At 52.2% G+C, this 23968-nt stretch overlaps 1 protein-coding gene across 1 annotated transcript; it reads left to right on the forward strand.

The window, feature by feature from the left end:
- The first annotated feature begins 15324 nt into the window (after positions 1–15324).
- METRN (meteorin, glial cell differentiation regulator) lies at positions 15325–18310 on the forward strand. Its single transcript, XM_045848825.1, is given in 6 exon segments — positions 15325–15334; positions 15813–15898; positions 16151–16260; positions 16531–16931; positions 17843–17923; positions 17994–18310. Coding segments are annotated over 6 exon segments (1005 nt in total).
- The last annotated feature ends 5658 nt before the right edge of the window (positions 18311–23968 follow it).

The raw sequence follows: 23968 nt of genomic DNA on the forward strand, positions 1-23968 counted from the left end.
CCTCCTCCACCCTCCTCCCTACGCTCCTCCGCGCTTCGCGCGCCCCCCGCCCGGCCCAACACGCCGCGCCCTCGCGCGTTCCCGGTGCCGGGAGCCAATCCGGGCTGGGGAGCCCGGGAGGAGCAACGAAGATGCCGAGCCCCGCCCCGCCCTGCCGCGCGCACCGCGCTCCCGCCACGGCGCCCACTGGCACGCGCCAGTTCCGGCACGCACCCTGCCCCCACCTTCGCCGCGGGCGCCCTCACAATAACAAACCCGGGCGCGCGGCTGCGCGAGGACAGGAGGGAAGGGCAAGAGGAGGGCTAGAAAGCAAGGGAGGTGAGGGGAGGGCAGGGCGTGTGGCCGGAAAGCGGACTTGGAGCTAGCCCTGGCTCCGCGGAGCGGTGGGGACCCCCAATCCTGAGGTGCAAAGAAGACTCAAGCCCTTCGGCACCAGCGGTTGGCTCAGGGCTGCCCGGTCGGTCCTGTGGTGCTCAGGGCCCGCCCGATAGTCCTAACCCTTGGCTGCCACCTGCAGGGACAAGAAGGGTCTGACCCTTACTCTTCCCGCACCTCCTGCAGAGTGGGCAGTCAGTCCCCTTCCAAGGCCCTCACATGTGCGCACCTGCTGGGCGTCAGGCCCAGGAACACCCCTTAGTGGGGAACACACACCCACAGAGCTGAAAAACAAGTGACCAGCAGATAATTTCTGAGTGATTTATTTTGAGTGCAACGGAAGTTGAAGAGGGCCACGTGATGGTAGGGCTCCTGAGGACATGCCACCTGAGTTGAGACCCCAAGGGTGAAATAGCGAAGTGGTACAGGACCGGGTGTGAAAGTGCAGAGGCCTTAAGGAGCATGGCAAGCTCCCTCTGGAATAGACTGGAGGCGCGGGCGGTGCCTACTTTGTAAGGACCAGGCTGAGAGAGAAGGCAGAGGAGGTGGGATGTGGCAAGTAGGTGTGGAGGACTGTCTGGCCCATCTTGCCAGGCCTCCCAGCAGACTTGGGGAGGGAGACGGAAGCTAATAGTATGGATCCTGAGGTCTCTTGGGAGCAGAGACAGGGAAGAGGCCAGATGTGAGGAGAGCAGAATAGGGTCTTCGAATCAGGGAAAGAGCCTCAGGGTGGGGAAAGTGGCCCCCTGGGAGAATTTCTTCACAGAACTGAAGCCAGCTGGTGTTTGGTGTTTGCAGTGTTATAACGGGAAGCAGGGCCCAGCGAAGATGGGGGAGGCAGCAGGGGGAGCGGGGCTGGCTGGACCTTGGCTGGTCTGGGGGCTGGCGCTGCTCTTGCTGCGTGTGGAGCGCTGGCTTTGGTGCAGGCGGCTGTGTGGTGTGGCAGGGACTGAGGAGTCAGTCTTGTCCCTGTGCTGACACGAATCGAAGGAGGAAGTGTGGCGTGGGCAGGCAGGCTGGGATGCCTGAGGACATTTGGGGTGACTGAAAAAGAGAGTTGTCCAACCCACCCAGTCACCTCCAGCATGCGAGCGAGTCTGGCAGCTGGCCTTCCAGCTCAGCTTCTACCCCACGTGCCTGGGTGCAGGCTGGCACAGCCCCTCGTGGACATTGCCCCGCCTGGTGGGTGGGGTTTCAGTGACTGCTGGGGGAAGGGTGGCTCTTGCCCCTCAGCAGGTGTCAGAGCCTCAGGCAGAGAGCAAGCTGTGCCCCCAAAGGGACCAGAGAGGTCCTCCTGTCTTGGAAAAATCTGAGTGAAGAGGAGCTACTCAGAGGGACACGAAACATGCTGCAGAAGGCCTGCCTCCCGAACACCTGTGGGTGGCTTGCCTTCCACCTCTGTCACCGCTCCCTGTGCCGAGTGTCCCTCTTCTCCCTGGCTGATGGCAGCTTCCTCCTCACTGGTCTACCCTGTTGTCCCCTACCTCTTCTCCCCGTGGCGTGGAGGCATCACTTTATAGTGCACATGCGGTCCCCCTTCTCCCGAGTCTCTGTGCTGCAGACTGCCAAGCCCTGAGTCTCCAGAACTGCCAGCCCACAGCCTCACCCCTTATTCTTGGAGCTTCTGCCATGTGGCCTTCCTCCAGGGCAGGAGGGTACTAAGTGCCTCATCTACAGCATGAACTCACCTAGACCACATCTCACCTGGAGCACCCTTCCCTCGTCTTGGTGCCTGGGCATGAAGGAGTCTCCCCAGTACAGGCTGCTGGGGGATTCCAGCTCTGGAATCATGGGAAATGAGGACTGAAGGTTCTTGACCCGTCCTGCCGTTAGGCATTGGGACTAAGGGAGAGGGAGCCACTGTCACTTCAGGGAATGGGGATGCCATTAATGGGGTCACACCTCACGGCTCTTGAGGTCTGGGGTGGTGGCTCTGAAACACCCTGAGCCTCCTCACAGGAGGGTATCAGGCCTTTCCTTGGGGGCTCTGGGGTGGTACGTGTGTCCTGGAGCCACCTGCCTAGGCCCAAATAATCTCTCCCTGAGTGGGGCCTTAGGCAAGTATTCCCTGCTTAGAAATGGCTCTGGGGTCTCAGGGGTGCCCTGAGGATCCCAGGACAGCACACGGTGAGAGCCTCATGCCCGATAGCAATTAGGATGTCTCTGAAGCCTCCTACTATGCAGCCAAGAAATGGACACTGTGCTCTCACTGCCTCAGGCCCTGCCCAGAGGTAGGCGCCCCCAGAGTGCCTGGGGAAGGGCCCTGTGGGGTGGGCAGGCCTCAGATGTGTCTGGCTGTGCTCCACACTCCACAGTCGGAATGGCACCCACAAGAATGAGAACCTCCCTGCCTGGGGTGGCCGTGGTGGCCCTGGGTGGACAATGGCAGGTGATGGGTCTCTCTGCCGCTTTCTAGAGTCTGTTCCTGGCCTTCTTTCCCCCTCCTCCTGGGACCCAGGTCCCACCTACCAGGGGAAGGGGGCGGAGTAGCTAGGGCTGAGGATGACTCAGGGCCTAGCTGTCACTAAGGCAACCCTGTCGCCTAGCAATGGCAGTCTCCTGGTAACAGATGTCTCCTAGCAATGGGATATTTTCCCAGTCCTGGCTAGAGTCTGGCAGTTATTTTTAGCTCAGTTGCAAATCAATGGCAACTGCATTTTTGGCTCCCGGAGAAGATCTAAGGTGTGCCTGTGTGTGTATGTATTTCTTGTCAAAGGGAGGAACACATGCCAGCTACAGAACTTGCTCCATGTCCCAAGGTGCAGGCTCATAGGTTGTGAGGCCAGATTCTGACCAGAGTGATGTGGGGGAGTGGGTGCAGGTGGAGGGGAGCCAGCTAGAGGTTGCACAGGCTGCCCAGAGGAGTTGGCAGATAAGGCCATCTCCCCGATGAGGGTCTCTGGGAGGGCTGACCACCTTGGCACCCTTGGCTCCCGAGGTCAGGCTGGGCATGGGGACCCAGGCCTGTGCTCATGGTGCTGCCAGTGCAGGTCACTGGGCAGCCCAGGTCCTGGCAGGCTCCTGGCACCCCCTAGCCCTCAGCTGTGGAAACGGTACCTGTTGTCTCTAGCCCCCAGCCCCATCCAGAGGTGCAGGTGGTCCTGGTTGCGTGGTTCTGGGTGGCCACAGGTTCAGCTGGTGACATGGGTGGGGCTGGCCTCTGTTTGGCCCACATCTCTCCTTCTGCCCTGTTTTTCCTGGGGTGGGTGCCCAAGGCGGAGGTCTTGAGCAAGCAGGAGGCTTGATCCCTCTGGGCTCTCTCTCTGTTTCCACAGGGGCCCTGTTTGCTGTCCTCTCAAAGCCAAGTTCAAACTCCCCCTGGGCAATGGGCATGGGGCTGGCCTAGCCTACCTCCCACTGGCTACCTTTATGGCTCCTGGTTTGCCCTGCATTCTGTTCTCGCTTTGGGGCCCTTGCCCTCTGTTCTCTGCACTTGGGGCACGCTTGACTTTTGTGTTGCTCCCCTAGGCCCCTGACCAGACCAGACTCTGCCTTGCTCCTTGCCTGTACCCCCAGCACTACAGGCTTCCTGGCAGGTGCCCTTCAACCAGTGGGGTTGCCTCCCCTGCTGGAGGGCGGTGCCACTTGTCCCAGGCATTGCTCAGGGCATAGCTCTCACCTCAGACAGAGCTGCTTGTGCCAGTATCAGCGCCAGCCCCTTGCCAGGGCCTAGGTTTTGTATGGAAATGGAGAGTCAGTCAGGGCGCTGAGGGTCTGGAGCAGGGATGTGCAAAGGAGCCCTCAGCCTGAGCATAGACACCAGGGGATTTGCCTGTGGTCTGGACTACCATTCACTCATTGGTGTACACGCTCATTCTTCAGGTATTTACTGGGCACCTGCAGTGTGTCTGGTTCTGCACCCACAGCAATCAAGGTGCACTGAAGGCCAGACAAGGCCTTCTGGGCTCCCTGTCCTGTAACAGGACCCAAACCTGTAACAATATGCAAGTGTGAGGACAGGTGGCCCCTGTTCGGTTGGGTCTTCTGTAGGTTACATCATTGCTGGACCCCTCAAAGAGGAGTCTGGGGCACAGGAAGGGGAAGCCTGGTGGAGAGACAGCTCAGAGCCAGAGGTGTGCCCCTTCTGAACCAGATCACTGTCAGGAACCTCTCCCTTGCACCCACAGACACTGACCCATAGGGAGCCTAGGGCCCTAGGCTGGCTGGAGGTGGGCCTGAGACTGTTTTTTTTTAAGGGGAAGGGAGAGAGCAGTGTATGGTTGCCTCCTGTGCACCCCCTATGGGGGACCTGGCTGGCAACCCAGGCATGTGCCCTGACTGGGAATCGAACTGGTGACCCTTTGGTTCCCAGGCCAGCATTCAACCCACTGAGCCACACCAGCCAGGACTGAGGTTGTTTATTTACGCTGCCATTAGAGGGAGCATGGAGCCCACTCTTTGCCCTCAGAGGCCTGGGCAGGTGCTGCCAAGACCTTAGTGACCAGCCATAAGTGGACCCACTGCCTTGGCAATGGCAGCCATAGTAGCTGACCCATTGGCCCCATCCTTCCTTCTACAGAGCCTCTTTTGCTTTATAGTGCCCAGCCCCAGGTCCTGACCACCTGTCTTTATTCTTAATTGGGCAAAATACTCATAATGTAGAACCACCATCTTTAGTTGTACAATCCAGTAGGGCTTAAGTACATTCACATTGTAATGCAGCCATCACTACCTGCCATCTTCAGAACATTTCGTCTTTCCAAATTAAAGCTCTGCCCCATTAAGCACTAACTCCTCGAGACTCCTTCTGCCAGCCCCAGCACCCACAATTCCACGTCTCTATGAATTAGGACATTCCTCACCGAAGTGGAATCATACAGTATTTGTTATCTTGGGACTGGCGTGTTTCACAAGCATAATGTCCTCGAGGTTCATCTGTATCATAGCCATGTGTCAAATTTTCCTTCCCTTTTAAGGACAAATTATATATATTCTACTGTATTGATAGACCACATTTTGTTTACCTGTTCATCTGCTGACAGACACTTGGGTTGCATCCACCTTTTGGCTATTGTGATGACAGCTGGCGGTTCTCACCCCACCAGCTGTGTCACAGGCATGCACAGGCAACCAGGTTCTTAGTGATCGAGGACAAAGAATTGAACCGAGCACAGAGTTTACAGCATAAAGAAAGAGGGAAGATTTATTAAGCGATAGTACACTCCACAGGACATGGGAGTGGGCCAACTCTGAGCAGAGAAGGAACACGTGGGCTGGGGGGATTCTATTCTTATAGGGGCAGAAGCCCCCCTGCTAGCCTTTGGCGGGCTTTTCCTGCGCAGGTACAAGGAGTTGGATTTCAAAGCTACTGCGCATGTGTGGTTTCCCATGATTTTCTTGATTGGCTACTGGAGAAGGGAGTCCCACAATGTTATTTCATTATAATGCTATTATAATGAATCAGGGGTATTGCGCAGGTGCATTCCATGATTCAGAGTTATACCAGAAAACAGAAACAACCAGTCTTAGGGGGTCTTTGTCATGTATGGATGTTTTTTATCTTAGCCCTGTAGGGCCTCTGGAGTTTCCTTCCTGACTATCTCCTGCCTCAACTTACCCCTGGGAGACATGGTTCTCAAAAATCTTTTGGGGGGTTGTTGAAGGGTGAAGGTCCATCTTCCATAGCTGCTTCAGGCTTGGATGGGACAGTAGACCCTGCCTATCGAGAACCACGGAACTCTCGCCCTATTCTATCTAGGGGTTGAAGAGGAATTCCTGAGGCCACTGCAGATGCTATTTGTTGGTCAGCTTCGACATCGCTCTCAGGGATTGGTTGGAAACCTTGGAGCATCATCAGTTTGACGTGGAACTGCTTAAGTCTAGAAGAAACAAATTTAACAAGTAAATTAAATAAGCAAGGTCCTAAAAGCAGTAAAAGCAACAGCGTTATTAAGGGCTCAAAAAGACGTAATAACCATGTTAAGCCAGGGAACCAGGAGGTCAGGGCTTCCCTAATCCCTTGGTCCTGTTGATTATATTTATGTAGCCATTCTGCCTGTTCATAAATTTTCCTTATGTTAGTTTCAACCATTCGAGTTATTTACATAGGTGCAGCAGGTTTTATTGATAACAGCACATACCCCACCTTGTTCTGCTAGAAGATAGTCAAGGGCAAGGCGGTTATCCATGACTACATTTGCCAATGAGTCTACTGATCTTGAGAGTCCAGCTAGAGTACCAGCAGTATCTTTGGAGATTTCTTCTATAATCTTAGTGAGTTCCCTTAGAGTGGCCTCATGATAGGCAAAGCCTCCCCAGGGGGGCCGCAGCGGCTATAGTGGCAGCAGCTCCAGCCACTACTAGACCAAAAGCTCGTTTTTTTCTGCTGAGAGATGGACTCCCTAGGACCCATGGTTATATTTATAATGGTAAGGTCTTGGGGTGCCAAGGTCCCTAAGGTACAGCCACCCCCATGTTTAGAGTTGCTGAGATGAGTATAAGCAATAGCTTCTTCAAGTTCTGAATGATCCATTAGCCAGTTATTGGGAGTCCCACATAGCCAGATGAGGCCCGGGGGTGCTGCAATAACTGTGGCATCGGTGGAGTTATATTTGTTAAGGAGGGCATATGGCAAGGGGGGAAGGCAGTCCTTAAAAGGGCCTAAGTTATTTCCCTGATCTTCGCCCCCTGCAGGAGGTGGTAGAAATTTTGCTAATACTCCCTGAAGGGATTGGTTCAATTTCCAAGTAACACATTTAGAAGTATCATTTGTATCTGCATTGTGAGTTTTGTCAAAACAGCAATGGGTACTATTAGGAATACAGTTAGAATCGTAATTCGGGTGGCATACTATATGTGACCAATTTAAATGTTTGAAAATTTCTCCCTCAGAAAGATTCTCTAGAAAGCTGGAACTTGAAAGAGGCCAGGGCTTCAAATGAGTTAATGGCCCTTGTATGAGTATTATTATAACATGGGGTGCATCCTATCATACTGTCGCATTTAAGAGAAGTGCTGGAGTAATTAAATGGCTTTAATTCTAGTGGGGTCATACGGAAACACAAAGGAGGGTTTTGCTCCCATCTGACTCTTAAAGAAAAAGAAAAAGAGGAACGTGTGTAGTTGGCGGAGGAATTCAAAGCATTGATTAAGGATTCATTAGCTATTGGGTAGGCTTTTATATGAGTATTATATCTGGAAGGAGTTTCTGGGTTAGGATGACATATCCAACATTGGGCCAGGTTTTCTCCTGCTGCTAAGGTTCAAGAAGCATTCACTAGAAAATTTTCATCCAATTCCGTTATGCAGGGTGCAGGCGAGTAGAGAATGGTTAATAGAAACAACAAAGATATTTTCATTTTAGACAATCATAGATATGATTCCACCCAGAAGGAAGTAAGTAAGCCTTTATATGAAGCAGAGAACCAATATGAATAGGAAGTTTTCAAGAAGTGCAACTATCCAGAACAATGGTGATTTTAGTGCACTGTTATTATTACTTATCTTTTTAGGGCTTCCTCCTTTTGAACAGGAACCTGAGGTCCTCCAGTGGCTCGCAGGTATAGTCTGGGCTTTGGGTCTCCAGCTGGTCCTGAGTCAGATTGGGATCCGTGGGGGCTAGTTTTACCCTGGAAATATGAACTCAACTATCGACCCCTAAGAGTTTCACAGCCATAGGGGTACTCAGGGCTACCTGGTAAGGCCCTTTCCATTTAGGTTTGAGTTGGTCTGCTGGTGACCCCTCCTTCCAGGTTTTCAGGAGTACCCAGTCTCCCGGAGATATAGTAGTTTGAAAATTCCCTTTTGGGGCTGGTAAAACTTTATTTCCATATTCCTGTAAAGCTTTCTGCACTTGTCCTAAGTTTGTTATATACTTAATTGCTTGATGGGTTTCCGTATTAAATATTAGATCTAGAGTCAGAAAGGGCTGGGCATATAACATTTCAAATGGGCTGAGCTTAGTATTGGCCTTAGGGGAGCCCCTAATTCTCATGAGGGCTATAGGTAGCAACTTAGCCCAATTTTCAGAAGTCTCTTGACGAAGTTTTGCTAATGTCCTCTTTAAAGTTTGATTTGTTTGTTCTACCTTTCCAGAGGACTGTGGTCTCCAAGCAGAGTGAAGATAATATTTTATGCCTAGAGCTCCAGAAACTGCTTGAGTGATCCTAGAAGTGAAGGATGGCCCATTATCACTTTGTAGGGATTGTGGAAGACCAAACCAGGGTATTGTTTCCTTTAGGAGAGTCTTTACTACTTCTGTGGCCTTCTCTGTCCTTGTCGGAAAGGCCTCAATCCACCCAGTAAAGGTATCTACCAGGACTAGTAAGTATTTGTATCCTTTACAAGGAGGCATTTTGGTAAAATCAATCTGTCAGTCCTTTCCAGGATAGGTCCCTCTTCGCTGAATAGGTTCTATCAGTGGGGGCAGGGATGGCTTTTGCCCAGGGTTGTTATAGGCACAAAGAGTACAAGCCTGGCAAATATTCTTTATGGCAGTAGCTATACCCCTACTTATGAATAATTTGTTAACCATTGTCATTGTAGCATCCCTTCCAATGTGGAAGGAGTCATGCAAAGCCTTTAAGAACTTCCACTGGGAGGCTTGAGGAAGGAAGAGTCTCTGGCCAATATATATCCAGGGTCCTTCATGGACACCTCCATGCTCCAAAGCCCAAGATATTTCCTCAGATGTATAGTGGGGCTTGATATCTGAGACGTTTGCAGAGGGGAATAAAGCCATTTGTCTATCAGTCCCTAGCGCTGCTTTCTTTGCTTCTTGGACTGCTCTCCTATTTCCCTGAGAGATATGGGACATATCCTTTTGGTGGCCTTTGCAATGCATAGCTGCCACTTGCTTAGGGAGCCTAACTGCTTCCAATAAATTTAAGATTTCTGGTCCATGTTTAATAGGGGAATTCTTAGCGGTGAGGAGCCCTCTTTCTTTCCATATGGCAGCATGAGCATGCAGAACAAGGAAGGCATATTTGGAGTCTGTATAGATATTGACCCTTCTTCTTTGTCCTAGGATGAGGGCTCAGGTAAGGGCTATAATTTCAGCCTTTTGGGCCGAGGTTGAGGATGGAAGGGGTTGTGCCTCAATGGTGTTATATAAACTAGCTGCTGCATATCCTGCTTTTTGCTGCCCATTCTGTACAAAGCTGCTCCCATCAGTGAACCACTCATCATCAGGGTTTTCTAAGGGCTGGTCTAATAAGTCAGTCCTGCTCGATTGAGTAAGACTAATGACATCTGAGCAGGAATGGATCAAATCGGGGGATGATTCTGTAGACATTAAGGAGGCTGGATTTAGGGTGTTACAGGTCTTTACAGTTACTTCAGGATTGTCTAGCAGAAGGGCTTGGTATTTGGTCAGTCTATTTTTGGTTAGCCAGAGGTGCCCTTTCATTTCTAGCACACCTTGTACCTGATGTGGAGTTAAGACTTCTAACTTCTGCCCGAGAGTTAGTTTATTAGCTTCCTCGGTTAGCATGGCTGTGGCTGCAACTGCTCTTAGACACGGAGGCCACCCAGCTGCTACAGTGCCCAGTTTTTTTGAGAAATATGCAACTGGTTGATGTTCATTCCCTAGTTGTTGGACTAAGACCCCTAAAGCTATTCCTTGCTTCTCTGCTATGTATAGAAAGGCTTGTTTAAGTTGGGGATGCCTAAGGCTGGGGCTTCGACTAGAGCCTGCTTGATTTTATTAAAAGCCTGATCACATTCTTTTTCCCATATAATGGGTTCAGTGTCTGGCCCCTTAGTAGCTTCATACAGAGGTTTGGCAATTACCCCAAAGTTGGGGATCCAAATCCTACAGAATCCTGCCATTCCTAAAAAGGAGCAAAGCTGCTTAGTAGCAGGTAGAGTTAATTCAGTAATCACTTTAATTCTCTCCTGTGATAATTGCCTACACCCAGAAGTCAAAATATACCCTAATTAATTTACTTTGTGTTTGGTCATCTGAGCCTTTTTCTTTGATACCCGATATCCTCTTTCAGCTAGGAAATTCAGAGTCTGGATGGTATTTTGATCAGAAGCCTCCTCTGAGGGGCTGCAGATTAGTATGTCATCTACGTAATGTAAAATGGCCCCTTCTTGTAACTGTAGCTCTCTAAGATCCTTTTCTAATACCCTAGCAAAGAGATGGGGACTGTCCCTAAACTCTTGCGGCAATACAGTCCAAGTATATTGCTGACGTATCATAGTCTTTGGATCAGTCCACTCAAAAGCAAACAAATACTGAGAGTCAGGATGCAAAGGAATGCAGAAGAAGGCATCTTTCAGATCTAACACTGAATACCACTGAGCATCATCTGGTATCTGCGAGAGCAAGGTGTAGGGGTTAGCTACTATTGGATGTAAAGGGACTACTGCTTCATTGACTAACCTTACGTCCTGGACTAGCCTGTATTCTCCTGTAGGTTTCTTCACTGGTAAGATGGGAGTGTTGCAAGAAGACAAGGGACTATGAGCCCATGTTGTATAAATTTAGTTATAATGAGCTGTAACCCCTCCAAAGCTTCTTGTTTAATAGGATACTGCTTCCTGTGAGGGTAATCTGACCTGGGTTTTAACTGGATTTTAACTGGTAATGCAGTCTTTGCTCTTCCAGGAATCCCTGACTCCCAAACTAGTGGGTTTACTGCATCCAGAACTGAACTTGGGATTTCCTCCTGGTTTTGAACACTACTGATTATCATCACCTTACTTAACTCAAGTGGCACTTCAGGGAACAATAAGATGGTTCCCATTTGAGCTAAAAGGTCCCAGCCTAACAGAGGAATAGGGCACTGAGAAACAATCAAAAAGGGGTGTTTGAATATTTGACTCTCAAATTGGCAAGTGATAGGGAATGTATAGAAATATGCCTTAAGATTTCCTTCGACCCCCATTACCTTAGCTGATTTGGAGGAAAGAGGCCAGAGTAAGAGTTAAGGACAGAGTAAGTGGCCCCTGTATCAACAAGAAAGTTGATTTTCTTACCTGCCACATCTAGAGTTACTCGGGGCTCCTCGGTAGAGATGGGAATATGAGTATTCCCTGGGGCTGACCTGTTCCCCGGACACCTTCAGTCCTCAAGAGTAGCCATGGCCTTGGGAGATGACCCCTTTCCACTATGGGAATGGGGGCAGTCTACCTTCCAGTGCCAGGGATCAGAACTGAAGTTCTTGCATAGAGGACAGGGCCCCGGAGGTGGCTGAGTGCAGTTCTTTGACCAGTGTCCAGGGCGCTTGCACTTATAACAGGTCCGATCCTTTTGCCCCTGATTCTTTTGAGGCCTCCCCGAGCTCCCCTGATGGGGCTGGTTTCTGCCAATGGCACTACTAAAGGCTAGTGCAAAGAGCTCTGCTTGCTTCTCCCTTTCCTTCTTTCCCCGTTTTCTTTCCTCCAAATCCCTATTGTTAAAGACTGAAAAGGCCATATCCATGAGCTGATCTAGGGGAGTCTGTGGGCCCATTTGTAATTTCTGAAGCTTCCTGCGAATATCAGGGGCAGATTGACTTATAAAATGCTGTCCTATCAAGATTCGACCCTCCGGGGATGAAGGGTCCAAGTTTGTATATTTTTGGAAGGCTTCTACTAGTCTGTTTCTGAAAAGAGCCGGGTTCTCTTCCTTGCCCTGGGTGATTTCCTTAATCTTTTCATAATTTACAGGTTTCTTGATGCAGTTTCTCATTCCTGCCAGTAAGCAATCTATCATTGCATCCCTACTCCAGATCCCTGCCTGAGTATTGTATCCCCAGTCAGGTTCCTGGTCCGGGACAGCTTGGGCAGCAGGCTGGTTAGTGCCGGGGTTCTGGGTATGCAGCTGGTCTGCATATTTACGGGCCTCCTCCCAGATCCGCTGTTTCTCATCTGGGGAACAGCAGGTGGTCAGAATTATGTACAAATTCCTCCATGACATACTAAATGCTAGAGTAAGAGTCTGGAAATTACTAGTGAAACGTGAAGGGTCCTCTGAAAAACTCCCTAGCCTGTGTTTACATTGTTGTAAATCAGTTACAGAGAATGGCACTTGTACCCTTATAGCACCTTCAGGGCCTGCTACCTCCCTCAAAGGTAGGAATGCACGAGTGGTAGGGAGATAAGAAGCGCCACTTCTAGTATGTCCTGCAGGGCTGGGCTTTTCCTCAGCTGGTGGCTTTAGGTTGCCCATAGCATAAGGTGGTGGAGAGGTCGCTCCCTCTAAGGTAGGGGCAGAGACTCCGGAACTCTGGGGTTCTCTTAATCTCCCTTGAAAGACAGGTAGGGAGCTAAGGAGGGTATCTTCTAATTGATCAACACTTGGGCCTGTAGGTTTTGTCAGGGTGGGGCTGGAGCAAAACAAGGGATCTTGGTACAGAGCCATAAATGCCTGCACGTAAGGAACTTCAGACCATTTGCCTTCCCTCCGGCAGAATAGATCTAGCTGTAGGATAGTATTATAATTTCTGCTCCCATTCTCAGGCCATATCTCTCCATCCCCTAATTTATATCGGGGCCAAACAGTGTTACAAAAGAAAACTAATCTCCTCTTTTTCAAATGTTTTGGGTCAAATTTATCCCAGTAGCTAAGAATGCAACCCAATGGTGATTTGGAAGGGATGGAAGATGTAGTTCCCATCTCGACTGCGGTGATCCTAAAGAGAAGGAAAAGAAACACAAAGATACTCCTTTGCAGACTAAAGGCATCCCTCTTTGCTTGCCTCAGGAGGTTTCCTAGTGGGCCATGGGCGTCCCCTGGGATCCCACCGAACTACCAGACGTCTCTGGCGAAAGAAATCCTAGTGAATGTCGGCCGACAGTAATCTAAAAGACTTGAGAGAATCACCACAGTCTACTTCTGTTTCTTTCTCTGTGATTCAGAGGTTTTGAGTTCCCTGGACACCATTTGCCTATACTGAGTGTCCAGGCTGCAAAGAACTATTAGGAAGGAACCAGTCCAGCATTCTTGAGCAATTGCCTATAATCCTGACAATCTCAGACTCTACCCTTATGGCCTAAGTACATTTCCATTTCTGTATTCTTCATCTACGGGGACCCTCATTTTCCTGTACGCTTTCAGATCTGGGGCAAAGGAAGTGTCTTACTAGAAAAATAGTTTCTGGCCCTGTAAACCATTAAGAGGAGCACCAAGATGATCTTATTATAAAATGACTCTTTTCCCTGGCTGGTGTAGCTCAGTGGATTGAGCACAGGCTGTGAACCAAAGCATCGCAGGTTTGATTCCCAGTCAGGGAACATGCCTGTGTTGCAGGCCATGGCCCCCAGCAACTGCACATTGATGTTTCTCTCTCTCTCTCTCCCTCCCCTCTCTAAAAATAAATAAAATTTTTTAAAAAATGACTTTTCCAGATCACAAAGACCATCAAGTATTTTATCTAATTTTCCAGAGCTTTAAGAAATTGTACCTGCATCTGAAATTTCCCAGAAGGGACCTCAAGAGATGTTTAAACCACCAACCTTCATACTGGAGGTGGATCTCATAGAGGGACAATGAACTGAGAGGGGAAATTAAAATACCTTTATAGGAACAAATAAACCATCTTAGAATTCCAAACTCAATTAATTAGGTAAGAGTGGCTCCACATGGCCATTCTAGTAACCAGTGACCAGCAGGCACCTGTTGTGCAGTTCTGAGCAATGTTGCTGCTTACAATGATAGTATACACGCGCAAAGATGGGAGTGGCTCATTCTTGCAACTGTACTTAGCACTAGCCTATCAATGACCCCAAGGTAGATATCTTAGTACAAAGACAGCAGGAACCCTTCATATATAAAAGGCAAGTGGGATATGAGTGAAGGTATAAAGACCAGAAGTCAGCTTGGGAGGACAAGCATAAAAGACTATCTGTGGGCCTGATGAGGAGACTGCAAAAGGAAGTCATAGCGCAGGTGAGGTGGTGACTGATATCCCGCTTGGAAGGTCCGACTATGCCTACTGGGGGAGTGGCCGTGGGGTGGGGCAGTGTTTTGTGCTTTTCACAGTGTGCCTGACCGTTGTGTGGACATTTTCTTGTACCTGTCGGGGACTAAGGCTAACCCCGTTCCGCACCCAAGTTATCCTATCACAGGAGTCTTCAAGCGGCGGGCGTCCTTGTGGCTTTTAACTGCCCGACCTGTGCCCGCAAATTAGCGACCGACCTTCCATCACGGAACATCAGACTCCCCGAAACAGAATAGGTGATAATGGAAAAGGGGATCCCGGGTGTCAGAGCAGCAAAGGGGGCTTACCACTCCGGCGTCTTCTCCTAGGTTGACTCGCCAAAACTGTCACAGGTGTGCACAGGTGTGCACAGGTAACCAGGTTCTTAGTGATTGAGAACAAAGAATTGAACCGAACACAGAAAGTTTACAGCATAAAGAAAGAGGGAAGGTTTATTAAGCGATAGTACACTCCACAGGACATGGGAGTGGGCCAACTCTGAGCCGAGGAAAAAAAGGGCACGTGGGCTGGGGGATTCTATTCTTATAGGGGCAGATGCTTCCTGGCTAGCCTTTGGCGGGCTTTTCCTGCGCAGGTACAAGGAGTTGGATTTCAAAGCTACTGCGCATGTGTGGTTTCCCATGGATTTTCTTGATTGGCTACTGGAGAAGGGAGTCCCACAATGTTATTTCATTATAATGATATTATAATGAGTCAGGGGTAGTGCGCAGGCGCATTCCATGATTCAGAGTTATACCAGAAAACAGAAACAACCGGTCTTAGGGGGTCTTTGTCATGTATGGATGTTTTTCACCTCAGCCCTGCGGGGCCTCTGGAGTTTCCTTCCTGACTATCTCCGGCCTCAGCTGGGCCTTGTAGGTGTCTCGACCTTGTTTGGCCCGGGAGGGCCCTGGGACCAGGGGAGAGTGCACTGGGTGGTTCAGCTGGGCAGCTGCTCCCGCCTCCCCCTTCCCCTTGGACCCTTTGCTCTCATCTGTCAGCCATGCCCTCAGGCCCAGGGGTAGCAGGAGGGCTGGGGTTTGGGGACAGTGGGGCGGCGGGCTCATACTCAGAGATGACAGAGAGTCTGTGCTGACTCTCAATGACCCCAAGTGATGGGGCGTGAAGTTGGACTTCTGGCTTTGTCTAAGGCCTGTGTGAGCTGACCCTGGGAGTTTCCTGGGCTGCTGAGGGCCCTGGTCCCTTGGCCCCCCTCAGGCCTTTTGCACAGGCCTGGAATTTCTCCAGTCCCCACTGGCCAGCCACTACCCAGCCCCTCCCCTCAGGGGGAATCCTGGCTGTGGGAACTCTCTGAGCACAACCCCCCTTCCCCCAACACACACTTCTCTCTATTCATTTTGAAGAGCTGGCTCCATTTCAGGACCTCCTGGGGCCTGATTCTGCGACTTAGGACTGCCCCTCGGCTCCTGCAACAGGTGCCGGCAGCCCCAGCAACTGGCCGCTTTTCCTTCGGGTATCTGTGGCCTCCTAGGGTTGGTTGGGCGCACGTTGGGGCGGACGAGCCCAGGTCACAATCTTGGAAAGGGCTACCATGAGGAGCCTTTTCCCCACCGGACTCCTGGCCCCCAGGTTCCCGTGGGAACCATACTCACTCCCACCCTAGCCGAGGAGAACAGCAGGCCAATCGGGATGGCGTGCACAGGGCCGAAGCGGGGGTACCTGGGGTGGGGGGCGCGACTCAGAGCCCTCAGAGCTAGGAGCCCTTTCCCCGGCACCTCCTGCGTCGTCGGATTGTCATCCTGGCCCCACCAGCGCCGCTCCCATTGGCAGAAAGTTCCAGGGCCACGCCACGATTGGTCGACCTGCTTCAAGCAGCTCGTGCACCCCGCAGGGCTCTGCAACCAAGTGGCTCGGGCAGTGGGCTGCATGGCGCCTGGGGCAGCTGACCCGCTGCTCCCGGCGCCAAGTGTCTCCGAGTCCTGCCGCCCCCTGCGTTGCTTTGCGGGTTCTGATGCTGCTTCTTGGCCGCGGCCGCCCGCGCCGGCTTCTCGGGGGATCGCTGCAGCTGGAGAGGCAGGTAAGACCCCGCGGTCAGCCACTGGGGCTGCATTCACCTCTAGGAGGAGCCCGCGGGATGGTATAGCCTGTCCTTAGGGTTGGGGGTGGGGGAGCGCTCCGCCCTGGCAGTGAATCCCTGCCCTCACGCTGGAGTGCAGAGGACAGTAGGTCTGATTTCTTTTGCCACAGAGTGGACGCAGCTGTGTGGCTGCGGGGAGCGGCTGCAGGGGAGGGGCTGCTTCGGGCGGGGACACTGGATGCCCACCTCAGCCCGCGTGTCTGTCCCCAGCGGTCTCACCCAGGAGCCCAGCAGCGTGGGGCGGCTGGCCCTGGCCTGTGCAGAGGGCGGGATTGAGTGGCTATACCCTGTTGGTGCGCTGCGCTTGACCCTGAGCAGCTCTGACTGTAGGGCGCGGCTCCGCATCGCCTGCTTGCGGCCAGTGCGGCCCTTTGCTGGCGTCCAGGACTTCGCTGAGAGGGCAGGCGGCGTCCTGGAGCTGCTGCTGGCTGAGGGCCCGGGCCCAGCCGGGGGTCGATGCGTGCACTGGGGTCCCCGCGAGCGCCAGGACCTCTTCCTGAAGGCCACCCTGCACCGTGACATCAGCCGCCCTGTGGCCTCCTTCCGCTTCGAGCTGCGAGATGACGGGAGTCCAGAGCTGCCTCCGCAGGCCCACGGTCTGGGTGAGGATGGTGAGTGGCGGTCTGCGTGGGGAGGAGTAGGAATCATTGAACTCGCGCCCTACCTGAGCAGGTGGGAAATGCCTGCTGTCCCCACCACACGGGGAGAAACGAGCGCTTCTCAGAGGCCACACTGAGTAGTAGCAGCAGTGCCAGGACAGGTCAGAGGGAGGGAGGGCAGTCCCCCGTGACTCATTTTAGGGAAAGAGCCCGCAGGGGGCAGAATGGGAGGAAGGGGAGGCCAGACTGGGCAACCCCGGGCCCTGGTCCTTAAGGGGCTGTGGATGGGGAAGGGGATCAAAACCGCAGGCCAACGCTGTCCAGGACTCCCTGGCCCCGCCTCTGGGGCGACCTCCCTCCCCTCCCCCAGCCCAAACACAACAAAAGTCCAGTGTGGGCCTGTCACCTTGGAGACGGCTCTTCCTCCTGGCAAAGCAGCAGGCCCAACTCTTTGCTCTCCTAGAGCTTACAAAACTTACCCCATAGGAAATGAGGGGTCTCTCTGTTCTGCCTCCTGGCTCCAGGGCGGAGACTCCAGAGCCCTCTTTACCCTCCTGCTGCCTGCCCCAGGCTGGTCCTGGAGGCAGCTCTGGGGAGCCACAGGGTTACCCCGTCAGTGTGCAAGAGCATGCACAAGGACACTGAGCTTCAGGTGGGTGAGTCCTCTTATCCTGGGCACAACCCTCAAGCCCCTGTCTCTTGCAAATGTGTGGGGTGCACACACAAGCCCACATGCATCACCCCAAATGCAGGGAGTCTTCAGGGTTTGTGCATAAGTGGTTCCTTGGGTTCTAACTGCCTAATGGCCCTGAGGGAGTATCTCATCACTTGCCCTCTCCCTCTGCCTCTGGCTGGTGGAAGGGAGGCCTTGGGTGGTCCAGGAGAGGGCGGGGCCTACACTCACCATCTGCCCTGCATGCCAGGTGCCTGCAGGCCCTGCAGCAATGCGGAGTTCCTGCTGGCCTTGTGCACAGTGACTTGGGTGAGAGCACCAGCCACGCCAAGTCGGGGGAAGGGGGAGCCTTGGGCCTCCCTTCCCCTACATGCCAGCCACGGGCCAATGTCTACCTGCAGTGATCCATGGGACCATCCACGGGGTTGCCCACGACACAGAGCTGCAGGAGACTGTCATCACCGTGGCAGCTGCCTGTGTCCTCAACCAGACACTGCCACTGTTCCAGGTGAAGGGCCCTGGGGGCCTGGTGCAGGCCTCCCTTCGAACCCCGCTGCGCTGCAGTGTCTGCCCTGGTCCTGGCACTTTCTTCTTCATGTGCTGGAGCCATTTCGGTGAGGCCTGGCTTGGCTGTGCTCCCCGCATCCAGGAATTCAGCCGTGCCTATGCAGCTGCTCATGCCAACCACCTCTACCCCTTCGAGGTGGCGCTGGACTGAGGGGTCTGGGAGCAGGGCTCTGGGGAGAAGCCAGAAGGAGGGTAGGTGGGGAGCAAGTGACCTCCAAAGGGCATCTCAGTACCATTTGCTCCTGAGGGAGCAGCAATAACCAATAAGGACATTGATTTCACCAGTTAGCGTAGGTCGAGCGTCCCGTGCCTGAGCCCAGCCTGCTTTATGCTGCTGGAGCCTGAGGCTTGAGAGCAGTGATGTCTTGGAACAGTGGCTCATGCCTACCCCCTGGAATGGGGCTGCTGCTGGGCAGGGACACGTGCAAGAACTCTGCAGCCACATGAACCTCAGCTCTGCCACTCCTGCCCCAGCATCAGGTGCTTCCCAGTGGTAGTGGAAAAGCGGCTGTAACTCCCAAGGTCTGAGGCAGGCTGTCTCGTGTGGGGACAGGAAGGCCAGTATTGTTCCCAGCCTGGGGGGAAGTGGTTGCAGTCTGGTGGAATGGCACCTTTCCTCCGAGGTTCGCTGGGGGCCCAGCACAGTCATCCTGACACCATCTTGCCCTCAGGGAAGAATGGGTCCCTCTGTCCATAGGCCCTGCAAAGGGCTGAGTATCCTAATGTGGTGCAGAGCCCAGGGGATGTGGTGTCACCCCTTTGGGGTCCTGCTTGTTGCTGTTTCTGGTAGGCGGGCACATACAACAGGGCCTCGAAGGAGCATTTCCCTCCATAGGCCCCATTGCTGCTGCCTACACCTTCCCCTGGCTTCAGTCACACGGAAAGTCACTGGTTCCGGACAAAACTGGCAGCCCCGAGACTGAGAGCCCCCTGGGTGCCGGGCTTCTGAACCCTGAATGAGATCACTCTGCTCACCCCAAACACATAGCTCCTGGGCAAAAAAACAAGCTCACATCTGGGGAGAAGCCTGGGCTGAACCCTAGAAACAGTTTCCCATCCTCACTTGCCTTCCTTGCTGGGTGGGGCTATGGGTGCAGGTAGAAGCCAGGGGCCCTGCTGTTTTCCAGGCAGGAGCCGAGGCTAGGAGAGGGACAATGCTGTGCAGGGCCCATACACAGGACCCCTTCCTCCAGATGTGGGGGACACTGGACTTCCCACAGAGTGGCTCTCTGGAAGCATGTGCATGGGGCACCGGTCATTTTACTCATGGGGGCTGGTGAGAATTATGGGGCGGGGAGCAGAGCCACCCCGGAAGGCAGGCCTCCGTGGGCTTCCTCCTACCTCTGCCTCTCCTCCCCTCCTGAGGCTTCCTACCACTGCTCCTCACCTCCCCAGGCTCATGGCTTTAAATACCATCAATGTGCTGATGACCTTTATGTTTTGGTTTTCAGCCTGGACCTCTCCCCCCGGACTGCAGACCTAGCATCCGGTCAGCCTCTCTCCCCCAGCCAGGGAGTAAGTATCTCAGCAAAGATCAGAGGAGGAGGAAGCGAGAGTGCTCAGACAGGTCTCTTCCTCTCTGTCTTGAGCAGGCCCCACAGAGGGCTTCCCCTAGGCCTGGTCAGCACCCTTGCCCTTGTCCCTGCCCTCATTCTGTGGCCAGCTCCCCACAGCCTCTTGTTTGGGAGGAGACCCTGGCCACATCCAGCAGTGACTGGACTGCCTCGGACCACCTGTTCACAAAAATGGGCAGCTGCTGTGGAGTGGGCTCTAGGCTCGACACTGGCATCCATCCACCTGCCCCACGACATGCCTGAGCTGCCCATGAACACACTGCCTGCAACTGGTGCTCTCCTCGGGTGCACAGAGGGCAGGAGTAGGTGTGGCCAGCAGCCACTGGAGCCCTGGAAGCCTTGGGCTAGGGGCTTTGCCTGCCCTGGGGGAAGTGGCCAGAGGGAAGCAGCATGAGTGAGCACGCAGGCCGGTGCTGTGGAAGCTGCCCTTTGGGGCCCCTGCGGTGTGTGCACTCACACGGAAACACTCCCTGCTGCCCAGTGCCCGAAGGCTGAGGAGCAGAGTGCCAGGTGTGAGCCGGAGAGAGTTGTGGGGTGTGTATGCTGAGGAGGCCAATTAGATGCATGCATTTAGTCAACAAGCTTTTACAGAGTGCCTGCTAGGTGCTGGTGCTGCCCTGTGCACTGGGAATAATGCAAAGAAAGAGACAAGTGCTATGTAAGACTTCCCCAGCCTAGAGTCTAGGACACACCTTTTCTGGGGAGGGCACAGTGACAGCCCCAAGGGGCTCTAAGGATACTCTAAGCCGGGTGAGGCTGGCTCTCCTCCCCACGGCTCAGGTCTTGGGAGCAGGGCACCTCAGTTTCCTGCCACTCAGGGACACCTGTCTTTCAGGACTGGTGGCAGCTGGGACATAGTACTAGCAAGCGTAGGAGGTGCTCTGCCCTTGGGAGGTAGGGGCAAGGGTCTTGGGTGTGGCCAGTGTCTGGAGCAGCCTGTGTCCCTGCTGGGGTTCCCAGGCCAGGTCCTGTGTTCAGACAAGCCCCTGACATTCATGGCCATTTGGCCTCAGGGTGGGGTGAAGAAGAGATCCCAGCTCTGCCACTTGATCTGGGGCTCTGTCCCCCCGAGTAGTCTCTCCCACCCCCAGGCTTTGTCAGGCCACCTCTGGGAACTCATCTTTTTGTTGCTGATGTTGTCTGGAGAAGAGACATGGTTTCCCCGACTCTTGGTTCTCTCTGTCCAACCGCCACGGCTGGGCCAGTGGCCAACAGCCCTCACGTCCAGCCTCCTTCCACCACACGCACAGAGAGCCAACATCTGTCTTCCTGTGTCTGCTCGATCTTCCTCACATCAGCTCCCTCCTCCCTGCCCCTCGGCTGAGTTCCAACTTCCCCGGCCCCCTCTCCCTCAAATACCAGCATATCCTCTCTTTCCTGCCTACTTGGGTTAATGGCCTCCAACCATGGGAGGGAGCCCCAAGGGTGTTCTCCCTTCAACTGCTCCTGCTCCTAGGCTTGGCTGGATTTTGGGCTGCCCTGATTGGCAGAGTCTCCACCAGCCTCCCAGAGACAGCTGTATGGGGCCTGGCTGTGACTCAGGGTAGTCAGGCCTGGATGTCACCCACCCCCAGTGAGCCCAATTCCCGCTGTCAACCTTAAAATAACTGTTTTACCAGCAAAAAAAAAATGAGTTTATTTGGGAATAGCAGAGGAAGTGCACTTTTGGGCTTACACTCCATGGTGAGCCACAGGCAAGTTAGGAGAACAAAGGAAGATGTTATTTTATAGAGAAAAAGAAGGAAATTGGGAGATGTCATTATAAGCAATGGATCATTGGAAGAGAGCAAGGATTCAGGGTGGTGGTGGCTTCTCATTGGCTAGGTTGTTGCTGGGTAAGAAGAAAAATCTTCCTACTGCTGGAGTGGTAAAGTAGGCTTCTCCTTGCAGTCTGCAGCGTGCAGTAACTGCAGGTCGGTGTCCCGTGCAAAGCTTCCTGACTTGATTTTATGAGGTTTCCTTTATTCACCTTTACATTTTCCACTTTGATCAAGACTTTTCTGAAAGCACCACTGACCAGTTTTCCCACAGTTAGCAGTTTAGTTCCTCTGTGTCAGGAAGGACCTTTCCTGGTTGCCATGTTCCATGTAGGAGGAAAAGTGTACAGAGATTGGAAATGTTTGAGGTCACGTTTGAGTGACAAGGAAGGTTAGGAGGAAGGATGCTCAGGCATTCCCATCTAAAGTCTATCTTATCAGGGGTCACAAGTGCTGCAGACCATCTCAAAGCATTGAGCCCGCATCATTTAGTGCATCCTTTCTGCCGAAGCTTGACAAGCAGCAGGTACCATGTTTGAAAAGTATACAAAACAAAATGAGCAGAATAAAATCCAGTTTGTATAATGGTCCCTAAGTCAGGAGCTCAAGCCTGAGGTAATCAGCTATATAGGCCAGAGGACCATGGAGAGCCTGGTGAAATTTGTTGTAACCAATGGGCTCGTTCCCTAATTCTGTGTGATTGGGTTTCTACTTCTGAAGAATGTATCCATGTGCTGTCGATGGTGTTTGCTATTGCAAACTGAAACGTGGTTCTTTTCAATGGACATAATTAGACTTTTGCAACATTGTGGTGTATGTGTCTCCTTTTATCAGCTGTGGATCAAAAGAGGCAGGGCCTAGATGAATCAGGCACCCCATGGCTCTCTCGGAGGGTGAGAGCTTATGAGTTCCCAAAGCGGGTGGATCTGAGATTTAGAAGGACCGATGGCAACGTTTTGGCCAAGGTTTTGGAGGGTTTCCACAAATTTTGCCCATTGAGTGTTGATGATGCTGTTGGTTCAACTAGTCCGGAGGACTGAGGGTGATAGCAAAAATTCTATAGTACTGGCCAAATAGTACAGTCTTACCATATTTGACCAGTAAAACTGGTTCCCTGGTCTCCATGGAGCTCAGGAGGATGATGTCTTTCCCCCCAGTAGGCACTGAAGAGGCATGTAGCTTGTCAACTTGGGAGGGCTTTGGCCCAACAGGAAAACACAAATCATTACGACGACATACTTGTCCCCACAAGATGAGGGTAGATGAATAAAGGCCATTTGCCAACTCTTAAATGTTCCACTGGACAATTTAAAAATAGCTGGGGGTGGCCCTGGCCTGTGCTGCTGGGTTGGAGCGTTGTCTCATAGACCAAAAGGTCACGAGTTTGATTCCCAGTCAGGACACATACCCAGGTTGCAGGTTTGGTCCCTGGTTGAGGAACATCTGAGAAGGCAACCAGTTGATGTCTCTTTCTCTCTCCACTCCCTTTTTCTCCCTTCATCTCTCAAAAACAATGAAAAAAAATTGGGTGGGAATGAATGAATGAATGAATGAATAAAATGTCCAGGGGTGGTGTGGGCAGTTTTCTCTGGATTTTTTGGGGGGCAGGTGGGGCAAGAAAAGTAGGTGCTTTTTGCAGCCTTCTTGATGTCTTCACCCCAGGACTGGTTTATAAGGCTGGTCAGATCTCCAGTCGACCAGCGCTGCAGTGCATGCATGACAGTTGGTAATGGAGGTTTAGAGATTCTGGCAGGAGTGGGGGAAAGCCAGAGTGATTTTTTTTCAAACCAACAGTTATTAGAGTTCCAATATTTTTCCTTTTCTGGAGCCAATTTTAGAGCATTGCTAGTCAGTTTTTCTTTTCATTTAAAAATTTTTTAAAAAATTTCTTTTACAGAGAGGGGGAGATAAACATTAATTTGTTGTGCCAATTATACCTTCATTGGTTGATTCTTGTATGTGCCCTGACTGGGGATTGAACTTGCAACCTTGGTGTATTGGGATAACATAACTGAGTTACCTGGCCAGGGTATTACTCAACCTTTTTGAATTATCATTTGGGGGAACATCCCTTTGGACCATCAGCAAGGTGGTTTCCTTTAGCCTCCAGGGACTCAGGTTTGGAATGCACAAGTATAAGAGCAAGGCAGCTGGCAGGAGTATGGCATCTAATAGGTTTTGGACTTCAGAGCTATTTTGAATTGTATCCCCATTAGAGGTGAGGAAATCTTGAGGTTTCCATAGCATTCCAAGGTCATGAGCAACCCTAAAGGCATAGTGGCTATTGGCATAAGTTTTGTGGTTTTGCTCTTGGCTAGAACACAAGGCAGAGCAAATGTATAATTCATTCTGCTGGGCTGAGGTAGCCAGAGGCCAAGGTGCTGCCTTGATAATTTGAAAAGTAGTTACAGTAGCATACCCAGCCCAATATTTACCGTGTAAATAAGAACCAACAGTAAACCAGGCAAAATCTACACT

This window comes from Phyllostomus hastatus, unplaced genomic scaffold, assembly GCF_019186645.2.
Source record: "Phyllostomus hastatus isolate PE091 unplaced genomic scaffold, TTU_PhHast_1.1 phas_contig_64, whole genome shotgun sequence".
Lineage (NCBI taxonomy): Eukaryota > Metazoa > Chordata > Mammalia > Chiroptera > Phyllostomidae > Phyllostomus > Phyllostomus hastatus.